Source organism: Triturus cristatus, chromosome 7 (genome assembly GCF_964204655.1).
Source record: "Triturus cristatus chromosome 7, aTriCri1.1, whole genome shotgun sequence".
Taxonomy (NCBI): Eukaryota; Metazoa; Chordata; class Amphibia; order Caudata; family Salamandridae; genus Triturus; species Triturus cristatus.
In genome coordinates this window covers 89,044,416-89,057,193 of record NC_140590.1, presented here as the reverse complement: position 1 = coordinate 89,057,193, position 12,778 = coordinate 89,044,416, and the positions used below count along the sequence as shown (strand labels likewise).

The 12,778-nt window shown below is 46.9% G+C and overlaps 1 protein-coding gene across 5 annotated transcripts in view; it reads left to right on the top strand.

Moving 5' to 3' along the window:
- Positions 1–12,778, top strand: part of LOC146808892 (phospholipase A2 inhibitor gamma subunit B-like) — a 460,033-nt gene that overhangs the window by 220,803 nt on the left and 226,452 nt on the right. For all 5 annotated transcript variants that reach the window (XM_085615706.1, XM_085615705.1, XM_085615707.1 and 2 more), the window contains one exon: positions 7,644–7,805. In XM_085615706.1, the coding sequence (XP_085471832.1) occupies positions 7,644–7,805 (162 nt within the window). The remainder of the gene's footprint in view (positions 1–7,643; positions 7,806–12,778) is intronic.

Genomic DNA, 12,778 nt, shown 5'->3' with positions numbered 1-12,778 from the left:
AGGGATCTGATGAGGAAAAGGAAATGAATGACAATCCATGCACTTACCGTCAGGGTGACTACTCCTTCATGGATAGCGATTCTTCCTCAGCTCAACGCCTGACTCCCTTTTAGGAGCATTATCCTGATGGGGAGCAAGAAGACGAGCACCGATGCGCGTGGCCTGCAGCCGATTGTAATGGCCGTGGCTTAGAGGAGCTCCGGAGAAGGCGAGAGTTCCCCCGTAAATCCGACACACTATCAGTCCACAAATCAGACCTTAAAGACATACACAGGAATCGGAGCACACAAGGCACCCTCTGATCCTGTTTCCAGCCGCTAACAACGTTCCCCGGGGCTTCTGGGGGTGGTAGGGGAGTTTGTTTTTTTCTATACACATACAAGCTCAAGTACAACAGATAGAGTTAATCACACAACCGTTGCTCCACATGCTTGGTACTCCGCTAGTTGAAACCCACTGACGTGCAGTGATCACACAATTCCCTATACTATGCCATCTGAGAGCACAAGCTTACGATTAGATAATGCACATGCGCAGGGATCGCACTTGACCATGATATCCTGGAATGTGAATGGGCTCGGAAATAAGATAAAACGAGGTCTAGTATTACAGTATCTCAAGAGACATGGCCCATCAGTCTGCCTTATACAAGAAACCCACTTGGTGGGCACCGCTGTTAAAGCTCTGGACAGATGGGGGTTTAAGATGGTGACCCACTCAGAATTTACATCTGTTTCTTGAGGGGTCGGGATTCTGATCAGAAAGAGTTGCCCTCTGATAGTGACTGGGTCATGGACAGACGACCAGGGGCGCTTTGCAGCGGCCTCCTGTCAGTGGGAGAGGAAGGTGTATAATTTTGTCTCAGTGTACATACCTTCGGCACTTCACACACTCGCTTTCCCAGCCCTAGGTAAATTCCTTTTATGCCCCCCGGGGAACTTGTAATAGGGGGCGATTTCAACGCGACAATGGATGACGCAAGGGACAGATGCCCACCGAGGGGGCGAGAAGAGTGCACATCGACCTTGCGGGACTTCGCTGAGGCACTGGGTTTAGTGGATGTGTGGCGCATGCGAAACCCAACTGAAAATCAGTATACGCACCACTCAGGCACGCATAATAACTTTCCCGGACAGACCTATTCCTCACAATGCCGATGGGTGTGGAAGCTATACAAGATAGCACACACCTCCCTAGAGGCATCTCAGACCACTCACCGATACTATTATCATACACATCACACCTCACGGGTCGTGGACGTATTTTCCCAATTCACCCTGGGTACCTCAAGGTGCCAACCATACGTAAGGCCATGCATAAGACCACAAAGCAATACTTTCAAGAAAACATGCATTCAGTGACCTCCCCAGTCGTGCTCTGGGAGGCATATAAGACGGTCCTGCGCGACCAGGCCATCTCTGTGATCTCTGCCCACAAACGTGACATGACTCAACAGGTGTTGGCGCTAGAGCAGGCGGTGGACCAGGCAGAGGGCACACACGCTATAGATCCCAACGACGACACTACCCACACTCTTACTCTCGCTAAACAAGCCTACAGGGATCATGTATGGGAGGAAACCAGGGCGCGTATCACGAAGACGCAACATAAGATATATGAAGTGGGGGACAAAGCTGGCAAATTGCTGGCGTGGTTAGATAAAAAGGAAAAATCCAGCCGGTGGGTAGCACAACTTCAGATAGCTGAGGGGGGACGATAACAGACCTCACCGAAGAGGAAATCGCTGTGGCTATTAAGGGACTACAGTCGGGGAAAGCACTGGAGAGATCCAGTGATACAGGGGATGCGGTGGACGGAGGGATGGGAGGACCGTATTTCCCTTCATGCCAATGACATCTTATTATACTTGACACACCCCAGACAGTCCCTCAATTGCCTACTCGACATTTGTGCGTCCGACGGTAGGGTCTCCGGCTACACCATCAACTGGGCCAAATCGGTGCTCTATATACTTAAGGGTCCTCCATCGCGCCTGCCACAGGGAGCCGAGATGCAGAAAACGCAGACCGGCTTCAAATACCTAGGTATTAATATCACGCCCCACCAAGAGCAGTTTATAGAGTGCAATCTGCTCCTACCGCTGCAAAGGCTGAAAAATGATGTGAAAAGTTGGCAGTCGCTCCCACTGACGTTGCTGGGGAGGGCTGCACTATTCAAAATGATGGCTCTCCCTAGGTTCTTATACGCACCTACAAAATACGCCAACGCCTGTTCCCAACTCATATTTTAAAGCCATCAAGACGGAGGTGGGCCATCTCCTGTGGGAGGGAAAACCTCACTGTATAGCTATGAGTAAATTAACTCGTAGCTGGTATGACGGCGGTATCGCCCTGCCCAATATACAGCTATACTAATGGGCATCCCAGCTCATCGTGATTTATCAGTGGCTACACGCCCCGCAGGACGAACTCGCTCTGCGTATGGACAGACTCGCTTTGGGAATGAATGGTCCCCTGGGTGCCTTATACGATAAGAAAAAGAGGAACACACTAATAGGACCCACAGCCCACACTGTGCAAGTATGGTACTCAGCGCAGCGAGCACTCGGATGGGAGGGGGTAATAACTAAGCACACACCACTGTGGGACTCCCCAAGGTTCGGCAAGCTGCGCATGAGTAAAGGCTTCACAAGGTTGGACATTATAGGCATCTCGAAAGTTGGTGATCTATGGAAAAGGGGCGAGGTGATTCCATTCGCACAGCTACAGGCAACATATCAGATGGCAGGAAGGGAGCAATATCGCTAAACTCAAATTAGACACAGACTCACTATCCAAAAAGGCAATTTCATTAACATACCGAAAGCTGATAAATAACCAGAGGGATCCCACATGGACTCTAGAGGAGAGATGGCGGGCAGAGGTAGATGAGTTGGACAAACAGGAATCGCAGGAGACACTGGCGTCCCCGCGGGAGGTAGCGGCCCCTTCCAGACTAAAACTTGTGCAACTTAAAATATTACATAGAACATACTACGCACGGTCGATACTATACAAAATAGGGAGGGCAGACACGCCACTTTGCCTGAGGGGTTGCGGGCTCACTGGTTCCTTCTACCACACGATATGGGCTTGTCCCCTCATAACACCATATTGGAGGGCGGTTATGACAACGATCACCCAGGTGTGTGGGTTCGAGGTCCCCCTTGAACCTCTGCAATGTTTGCTTAATGTGTGGGAGCCCACAGATCTAAACCATGCAGCACAGGACTGGGCTACACTCCGCATTACCCTAGCCAAAAGGAACATTGCAAGAAACTGGGGAGCCCAAACAACACCCTCCCACCAGCAGTGGTGTCGTGATCTTGATAGCGCCATAATGGCAGAAAAGGCAGTTTTTATAAATAGGGGATGCCCCCGAAAATGGACACGAGTTTGGGGGAAATGGAACAATGTTCGGGGAAACATATGTACTCCTCCACCTGAGGACTCAGATTCGGACACAAGTGATTGAGATCCTGAAAACGGACATGGCATGAGCAGATCCCAATGTGAGACAGAGAAGTTTGGTAATTGTATGGAGGGGGGGCTGACACACCTGTCTTCATATGTCCCTTTCTTATGTACGCAATTGCTGCATGTTACATTGTGTGAGTTACTCTCTGAACACGGTCATGTATGTGGATTACTCTACTCTATATGTACTACAATGCTAATAAAATGTTTTTTTTTAAAAGAAGACGAGCGCCAACACCCCCAGGGACCCTCTGTCAATATCCCTGTATGATTAGTTGCAGATTTGCGTTTCACGATTAATGACTATTAAAGACGCTTTCCTGATGCAAACTCTGCTCCGCGGCCCCCGTCTTCACAGGTGGTCCCTATTAGCAGGAGTGCTCCTTAAAGTACTCCAAAATGCCTTAAGGAGAAAGTAGTACCTCTGGTTCTTTCCATCCCAGTTGATCCACAGGACAGTGATGACCAGCAAATGGAGGTGGTGAGCTCCACACAGATCCAGATGCTCCAGATGAATGGGATAATTATGTTGCCCGAATGCCACCATCTTCTAGTTCACAAAGGGGGGTGTCCAAGTGCACACCGATTATTCAAGTTTCCCAAAAGTTCCTAAGTTTAATCTTTATAGCGTGCAGCCCAGATTGTGGTCCGCCCTGTTACCACGTGTAGACATTCAACCAAATCAGGAGCGACGTCTCGCTCCAATCCGAACGCACAGCTGAATCAGTGACTTCTGACAGAAGATTCCACAAATTTGTCCACATTTAAGTATTTGTTTATTCCTTGTATTCCAACATCTTTATCAAATATTACTCATATCAATTCTTCGTGTCACATGAGAGGCAAAGCGTATTTGTAACATCTAATGCTTCAGATGTGCCATTCCAGGCCTTTTTCGGAAGCAAGAATTAATACGCAAATCATCCTAAGTGATAAATGTTCTCCCCAATGCATTTCGGGCATATTTTTTTGCCCTTCGTCAGGGGTTCACTAAAAATAAAACAACATCGACATTTAGATTGTATGTCCAGCACTGTATATTTACAAGCAACAATACTAATCTTAACCCCTTCTCTGATTTATGACACTAACCCATAATCAACGTTATCCCTCTAGTTGCGTGATTACGCACTACCTGGTAACCAAACAAGTTACCTCCAAATTACTAACTCTCTGCCATCTTCTAGTTCGCCAGTAGCTGATTCGCTGCCTGTGGATATTGGTGGCTTCCATGATCTTTTAGAACGGGCCTCTAAGCGCTTCAACCTCCCTATGCCAGCCAAACAGGCAGAGTGTTTTCTCTATGACTTTAAACCAGGCACACAGTGCACCATTCAAGCTATCCCCATTGTAGATTTCTTTGGGCAGGAGGGCCTCAATTTGATGAGAGCACCACCATCCATTCCAGCCATTGTGTCAAAGCTCAACAAACAATATAAGGCCCCTGAAAACTCCCCCACGTGTCTCACTGGTTATTCTTGGCTTGAGTCTATCATCATGCAGGCCACGCAGTGAAGGGACAAGAATTCATCTTCTCCGTGCACGGCCCCACCGGAGAAGGAAGGGCGCCTTCTAAATAATATAGGCAAAATTGTTTCTGCCCTGGCAGCTACTTTTATTAGAGCCTTCAATCCCAAGGCCATCCTCGGGAGACACGACTGACAGATCTGGTCGGACATCTCGTCTCTGTTGGAGTATCACCCGGAGGAAAAGAAAAGAGAGGAGAGGCACATTCTATCTGAAGGAGAAAAGGCCTCTTCCTAGCTAATTGATATTGCCATGGCCATCTCGTCTGCCACCTCCAGGCAGATGGTTGGAGCGGCGGTGTTGCGCCACCAGGGATGGCTTAAAGCCACTACTTTCTGATCAGAAGTGCAGGCCAAGGTGTTGGACATGCAATTCGATAGGGAATGTCTTTTTGGGAAGCACATCGACCGTGTGCTACAATCCATCAAGTCAGACCCTGACGCAGCCAAATCCTTCAGCAGTTTGCAGCAGTGGAGATTTCAGCCCTTATTGAGGAAGATGCCAAAACATGTCTAGGCTGCAATTTCAACAGCGATTCCAACTTTATTCTCGTAGGTGTATCTTTCCAGGAAGGGGCAGCTGGTGTAATAGAGATACATCTCCCGTAACAGTAAGACATCCAATTTGTGTGTCGTGCCACAAACCCCAGTACTGTGCCACACTTAATGCGATCATTCAAGCTGTTGACATGATTGGTATGACCAAAAGCAGCAAGAACAGATGTTGGATAGAATGCTGAACACTGCAAACATTCACCCCAATCACAGATCTGGGTTTAGTCCATCATTTGTTTGCTCACCACACCATTCCAGGTTGGACCCAGATATATGCAAATCAGTCTCGACCCTGATCTCCATGAGAACCGTCCAGCCTGAACTGCCAGGCGAGGTCCTCCCTGGACTGGAAACAAGCATCCTGGGACCAGTTTCGAGGTCTCAGCCCTCATGAGTCAGGCTAGCTTGAAACCAGTGGCATAGTGAGCACAGGACCCACGTCTGGTCACACCCTTCCCACTCTGGGAAGCAAATGCAAAAAGAACAGATGATGGACTGAATGCTGAACAAATCAAACATTCACCCCCAATCACAGATCATAGTTTTTTGCTCACCACACCTTCCAACTCGAGGAAACAGCAGCAGGTTGTTGCTAGAGGCCCGGTTTTCAGCATGTTGTGTGCAATATTCCAAGGTGTGGGCTGCCGTAGTCAGGCAGGCCACTTCTGCCTTAAGGGCGGTTACTGAGTCCTCCAGATCTGAGATGCATCACTCTGCACATATTACCCTTCCAACGGCATTGCGCAGATCCTGCTCAGGAGTGCCAGATCCACCTCAACCTCACCTGTCTTGGTTTCCAGCACAGTCTGGGAGGCCTGTATGGCTTGTAGGACCTCTGAAGTGTTCGAGAGGCGCAGGACTTAATACAAAAGCGCCATCAACGCTGACAGATTTTGTGGCAGTGGGTGACAGGGCAGCACATTTGTCTATTCTTGTTTGTGCCCACCACGCCGCATGATAAAGCCCCCTGGTTTCTCCTCATGTGTCAATGGTGGGCCCTTAAAGGTTGAAGTAGCTGCAGTTCTTAAAACTGGGCAGTCCGCTAGCCCACAGGCATACAAGTCTCAGTAGGCATGGTGAGGGGCAGGTACACCTTCACAGCTAGCCTAAATGCTGTCTGGGCGGTAGTCCCCATGCGCCACAGGAGTCCTCTGATGCCCTTGGTACTCCACGCTCCCATGGACAAGCACGGGTGCGGGGAACGTGCCCCACTAGCACCACCTTGGGGTCCCCACAGCCCAATGAGAGCACTGAGTGACAAACACTCACCTCAAGGCTAGGAAGGTCGAAAGGAGCCCAGACGGGAACCCGCGCAACATCTTCTTCCCGAGGCTGGGACAATATGCACAGGCCACACTCACCACAGCGCGACTGTACATTGCTGCCGAATTACATCACGGCCAAGGTTGTCACCAGTCGCTCCTCCTAAAATCCTCAGGTGCTGTGTTCAGTCCTCTTGGCCCCAGGTGGGGGCACGGTGATCCAGTCTCTCGGTGGGGCCAGCAACAAGAGTGCGCCGCGGTCCTGTGACCCACACACATCAGCATCCAAGTTTCTAGCTGCAGCCATTTTAGCTGCAGCCACCAGATAAACACCTGGTTTGATCGAAGAGGGACTGCAGCTCTTCTGCGGGCCCCGAGTCCAGCAGAGATACTCCAGGGACTCTTCCATCTCCCCTTCGTTTCAGGGAGCCGGGAAGTGTGCTAGCAGCAAGCATGGTATTGGAGTCTCAACCTGTGAGCCAGGAGCTCACAGAGGACGACTGCCACCTTGGCCATACTGGCCACACACCCTGTTATGTTTTTATCTGTATTTAGTTTTGAATTTCGCTATAAAATATTGATTGTATCAAATTCAGGTCAAATACAAATTGATTTGATTGATGAATTGACTCTATTTCCTCAGAACAATGATGCTCCCCACAAGCTCACTTGATGTATTAATAAATCTTAAAATGTGTTGTCCAGTGTGTCTCTGAACATGAATCCAAAGAGACACACCAATGTGACTCAATGATGTTTCTCCACAGAAGCTCAGATTGATAAACAATATTAATGAACTTTTTGGGATTCTCCTCTCTATACAGGTAAAGGCATCGCCCGAAAACTGACTACAGAATTTAGTAGGTCATGTGGCTCATACAAGAAGCACTGCCTTAAACTTGAAAGTGTGACTGCTCCAAGTTATCGCGTACGAAGTAACTCTACCTGCTGCAATACCCACAACTGTGATCCAGTCACACCCAGTTGTATGTATAAGTCTTTATACTATATATAATATGTATGTTAATGTGTATTAGATCCTTCTTGTAGATCCTGCATCAATTATTTTGTAATACAGATAAAATATGTGATACCATCAAATTGAATGTCATTATTCAGAATATGCAGAACTATTCAAATAGAATATATAAATCAATGGCGGTCGCCAGTAGGTAGTTATAATTAGAACCAAAGTTTCCATAGGAAATGCATATTTTGTTTTGCCAAAAACTTCAGCATCGCTTGATGAACTTTAACAAAATGTTCAATAAACGTCCCCTTTTTCTTTCAGCTGCTATTTTGAAAGTTTTGGGGTGATCCATAAGCGGGAGCTGAGAAAAAGGGGGGCCCTAAACAGATGTGATCCCATGTTATCTCTTTGGGGATTTTTCATTTTTTAACACAACTACAGACCTGACAAGCTGAACGGAATTACACCAAATTTGGCAGAAATCAAAATGTTGGTCCAGAAAGCGTGCTTTTTGTGATTTAGTGTAAATCCGTTCAGTAGTTTCAATGATAATTAAGTTAAAAAAATATAGATATCTGTGAGCCCATCAGCCTACTGAGACCCTACTGAAATTTGATTGGCTGCCAACATTTCAACCAGGAAGTGTTGGCAGCCATCTTGAAACTCGGTTGAACCGAGTCCCACAAAAAATGTTAAAAAAAAGAAAAGGGGTCAGGGTAGAAACACCCTGACCCCCTAGGCCTCTTGGACCCGGGGCAAATTTTTTTTTACACTTTCGGCGGACTACCCCCGCTTTGTTCATTGTCGGCCTCCAGCTGGGTCAGGTCCCGGGGGCATTTGTAAATGCGGAGGGTGCATGGGCCCCGCCTCCTGGGGCTTATTATGCCCTGGGGACCACCACCTCCCCAGGACTTCTGTAAATATTAATGTGGGGGAGGCCTGCTGCCCCGGGGACCACCAAATCGAAGGGGCTTTAACCCCTTCAGCGCGGCGCGGATTTCCGCGCCACGCTGAAGGTTCTGTGCGCGGGCGGGGCCATGACGGAGCGGTTCCGTCATGCGCACAGCGCAACCGACGTGCATGACGGAACCGCTCCATCATGCGCGTCGAAGGGGTTAATCAAAATAAGTGCAAGGGGGCTGCGCGGACCCCCCTTGAGCTTCGGGGGCCACCACCTGACCAGGGCTTTGATACAAATAAGTGCGGGAGACCGAGCGGACCTCACAGCCCTGGGGGCCGCTACCTCCTCGGGGCTTCATGGTAAATTATTGCAAGAGGGCCTGCACGGAACCCCCAGCATCCTCGGGGGCCACCACCTCCCCGGGGCTTTAATGTAAAAAAATGTGGGGGACTACGCGGTCCAACCCCTCAGACCCAGGGACCACCACCTCCCCGGGGCAAATTAAAAGACAGGAGGAGGGCCCCGGGGACCGCTACCCCCCAGTGCCAGCTCCAACAATGTCCCGGAGTATGAAAACTTTAATCTTTCCATGCAAACCATACTTAAACTATACAAACATTAGAAATTCTAAAGGTATAGTTATAACTAATTTACAATTTGCACACCACCTTCACATTACTATAAGTCACCCACCCACGTACACAGTGTTACTTATACCTTACATTTTAACTTAACATACCACATTAAAATGACTGTAAGTCGCGCAGCTTTGTACACAGTGCTCTCATCTTGCTCATCAAGTTACATTAACTGTAACTCAAGCCTTCTCAATGCACTGGGTATCCCTTGCATATGACATTACTTATCCCATCTGAAATGAGAACACTTAGGACATCTCAATTGAGATGATTTTTCAGAACACAGTGTATGGTGAGTCACGAGTTATAGTTAATGTAGTATGACGAGTGAGGTGAGTACAAAGCTGCGTGACTTACAGTAATTTGAAGGTGGTGTGTTAAGTTGAAATGTAAGTTAGAAGTAACACTGTGGGCCTTATTCACAAAGGGCCTCCGCACTCACCCATTCGTGGGGGAGGCTCCGGACGTGGGGCGGAATCTCTGCAATGAGATTTTGCCCTGAGTGCAGAGACTCCCCCACTAGTGCGGAGGCCCTTTGTGAATCAGGCCCTGTGTACATAGGTGGGCGACTTATAGTAATGTGAAGGTGGTTTGTAAATTAACATTATAACTTTAGAATTTCCTATGTATGTGTAGTTTAAGTATGGTTTGTATGGAAAGAATAAATAAAGTTTTCCTAACTATAAATTATCTGTAACATTTGGTTTTTTCATTCAATGTCAATGTTTTTTATGTTTTTAATCAAAATGTGTTTCAAATTGTAGTATTGTGTAAATTTATGAGTGTATGGTTCATTGGAGTGTTGAAAAGTATAATGAAGGTAAGTGTAATAAAGTCGAGTGTCAAAGAGTGGAGTATTGTATAGTGGAATTGAGTGCAGTGTAGTAGAATGTAGTAGTGAAGAGTGGGAAACAGTGTAGTAGAGTGTTGTAGAGTTGGTTGTATAGAGTATATTAGTGTATTGTACAGCAGAGCTGCTTAGAGGATGATTGGACAGTGGTGTAGAGTGAGGCAAAGTCTCATCTAGTGGAGCAGAGTTGAGTAGAGTTCAGTGGAGTTATATAATGTAAAGTATGATACAGTGTATTAGTGCATCATAGAGTCAAGTAGAGTGGTGTGCAGAGCGTTATAGTGTAGTTGCATAGCATACAGTCAAGTAAACTCTTATAAATAGGAGTGACGTCCCGTACTGTATCGCAGAGGGCTGAATCATACAGTATTGAAAAGAGTTGTTTAGTGGAAAAGATTGTTGTACAATGGAGTGTATGGGAATAGATTGGACTATAGAGTTCGAGATTGGAGTGTACGTGGATAGAGTAAAGTATAGCCTTGTACAGTACCATAAAGTGCAACATAGTTTTATAGAGTGGAGTTCTAGAGAGGGGAACAGAGTCTCATATGGGGGGGTGGGTAGAGTGCAATGGCCTACACTCCAGTGGCGTAAAGTGGAGTGCCGTACAGTGGAGTACCATATAGTGAAATAGCATATAGTGGAATACCGTACAATCTAAAAGTGTCCAGTGGAGTGTAGAAGAGTGGATTGTGAAAACTTTGAATAGCACACACTGGAGTATCGTAGAGCAGAGTTCCAAATACTGAAATAACGTACAGTGTTGTCGTAGTTCCTAGGAGTCCCCCAGGACCTGCACGTTTTGGATGATGTAACTCAGAGTCCCAACCGCTTTCAGACACCCCCACAGGATATGTCAGCCATTAGACTAGCTAGCTCTATAGTGCCACTACCACCCCTCTGTATTCTTCAGTGGTATAGGTAGTCTCTGGCAACCACTGAACATGACAACCCTGATTCCTCAGGGATTGTGGAAACAGTACAGTACGTTTTGCTCAGACACTCGTGCTTGCTTTCTCACAGAAAATACACATGGTGTCGATTAGGACGTTTCAATAAACATTTATTGGTCCAGCGACAGTCTTGTGTAAAAAATGTGTGCTGCGAAAATCAAGAGACAGAAGCATACGAAAAAGATTGCTAGTACCAATATAGTGAATAGTAGATACATTTCTACCATAGTGCTAATAGGATGAACATAAACCGTTCAGATAAAAACAGTAGTACTTGCATATTCCTAAAATGCGCGCCCTAAGTAATTTGCTCAAATTTACCTAGCCTAACCTGGATGCGTAGGTGTAAATGCATATAGCTATGTGTATCTGTAGCCAAAAAGCCCCCAGGGATGAACCAGCCCCTCACCTCATGCTTTAAAACAAAGGACCCCGTCTCTGTGTCGAGGATGACAACCCGCAAGGGACATCAGACCGCTGTGTGTCGAAAATTAGGCATGCAGGACCCCCGTGTCAACCTGGAAGGAATTCTCTAATTTGTAGGAGGGAGGGAGGGTCTTTTATACTAAAGTGGTCACTTCAGGGTTTTTTCTCGAATCAATATGTTTTTAAAACAATCATGGATGTTTTGCAAACAATCATAAATGTTTTGAAAATAATCACCAATGCTTTTCTAAACAAGTGCGATCATACACAGCTGGCTGTTGGCCTAGGATGAAAAAAGTGGTGACCCTTATACATACTAAATCTGCTGTGCCTGGGGACATGTTTATGTATGTAAGGTACAGGGATTCTGATAGAAGACTTAGAATCTGGTGTTGAGGAGACAGGAGCAAGCCCTTCACATCCCTCTAGCCACGCAGTATAAGAATATACAACCACTTGCCTGAGGCCAAGACCCCAGATAAGGACTGCTGCATTTGGGTACCCAGTGCATTTCTCCCTTGGGGTGCTGCGTTGAAGGAACAACTCTTCTTCACTTTCCTGGTCACTCTCTTCTGCTTCCATTCAAGACGCTTTCCTCAGCATGTCAGATATTCACTCTTTGCCTTCTTGTCTCTCTACTTCTCGGCCTCCTCAATCCTCCTGTCACCTTCCAACAGATGTTTACTCAGTGTCGTCCGATCCGCACCCCTCCCCTTCACACCACGCTTCTTATACCCCTTCAGACCTATGCTGCTTACGGGTTATGGCAAGAGGCTGCATTGTTAGTATGCCTCTGGCTCACTGGTTCCTCCATCTCTGTCATGTTTGAGTTCTCCACAGGCTCGCATTATTCCTGGTTACACTCCGGTATACCTAGGTAGTACCTCAGTACTCTGCAATATTTTTTAAATATATAGAAACATATAATTATACTTCCCTGACTATTACCTCTTAAATTAAGTGGTAATAGGTAGGGAAAACATATCAAACCTAACACTTACTATAGTGAAGGCCCTAAGCTAGAACACTGGCAAATTGACCATGGCCTCCTGCAGTTTTAACACTCAGGCGACACATAAATCTGAGTTACTAAAGCCTCTATTCGCTCATCACCGAAACAAGAACACCAAAGACAACATTGTACATTCCAGTTTCTCCAAATGTCCCTCTTTTGTCCAAAAAAACATCGATGGCTGTCTGTCAAAGGAACCTTCAAATATA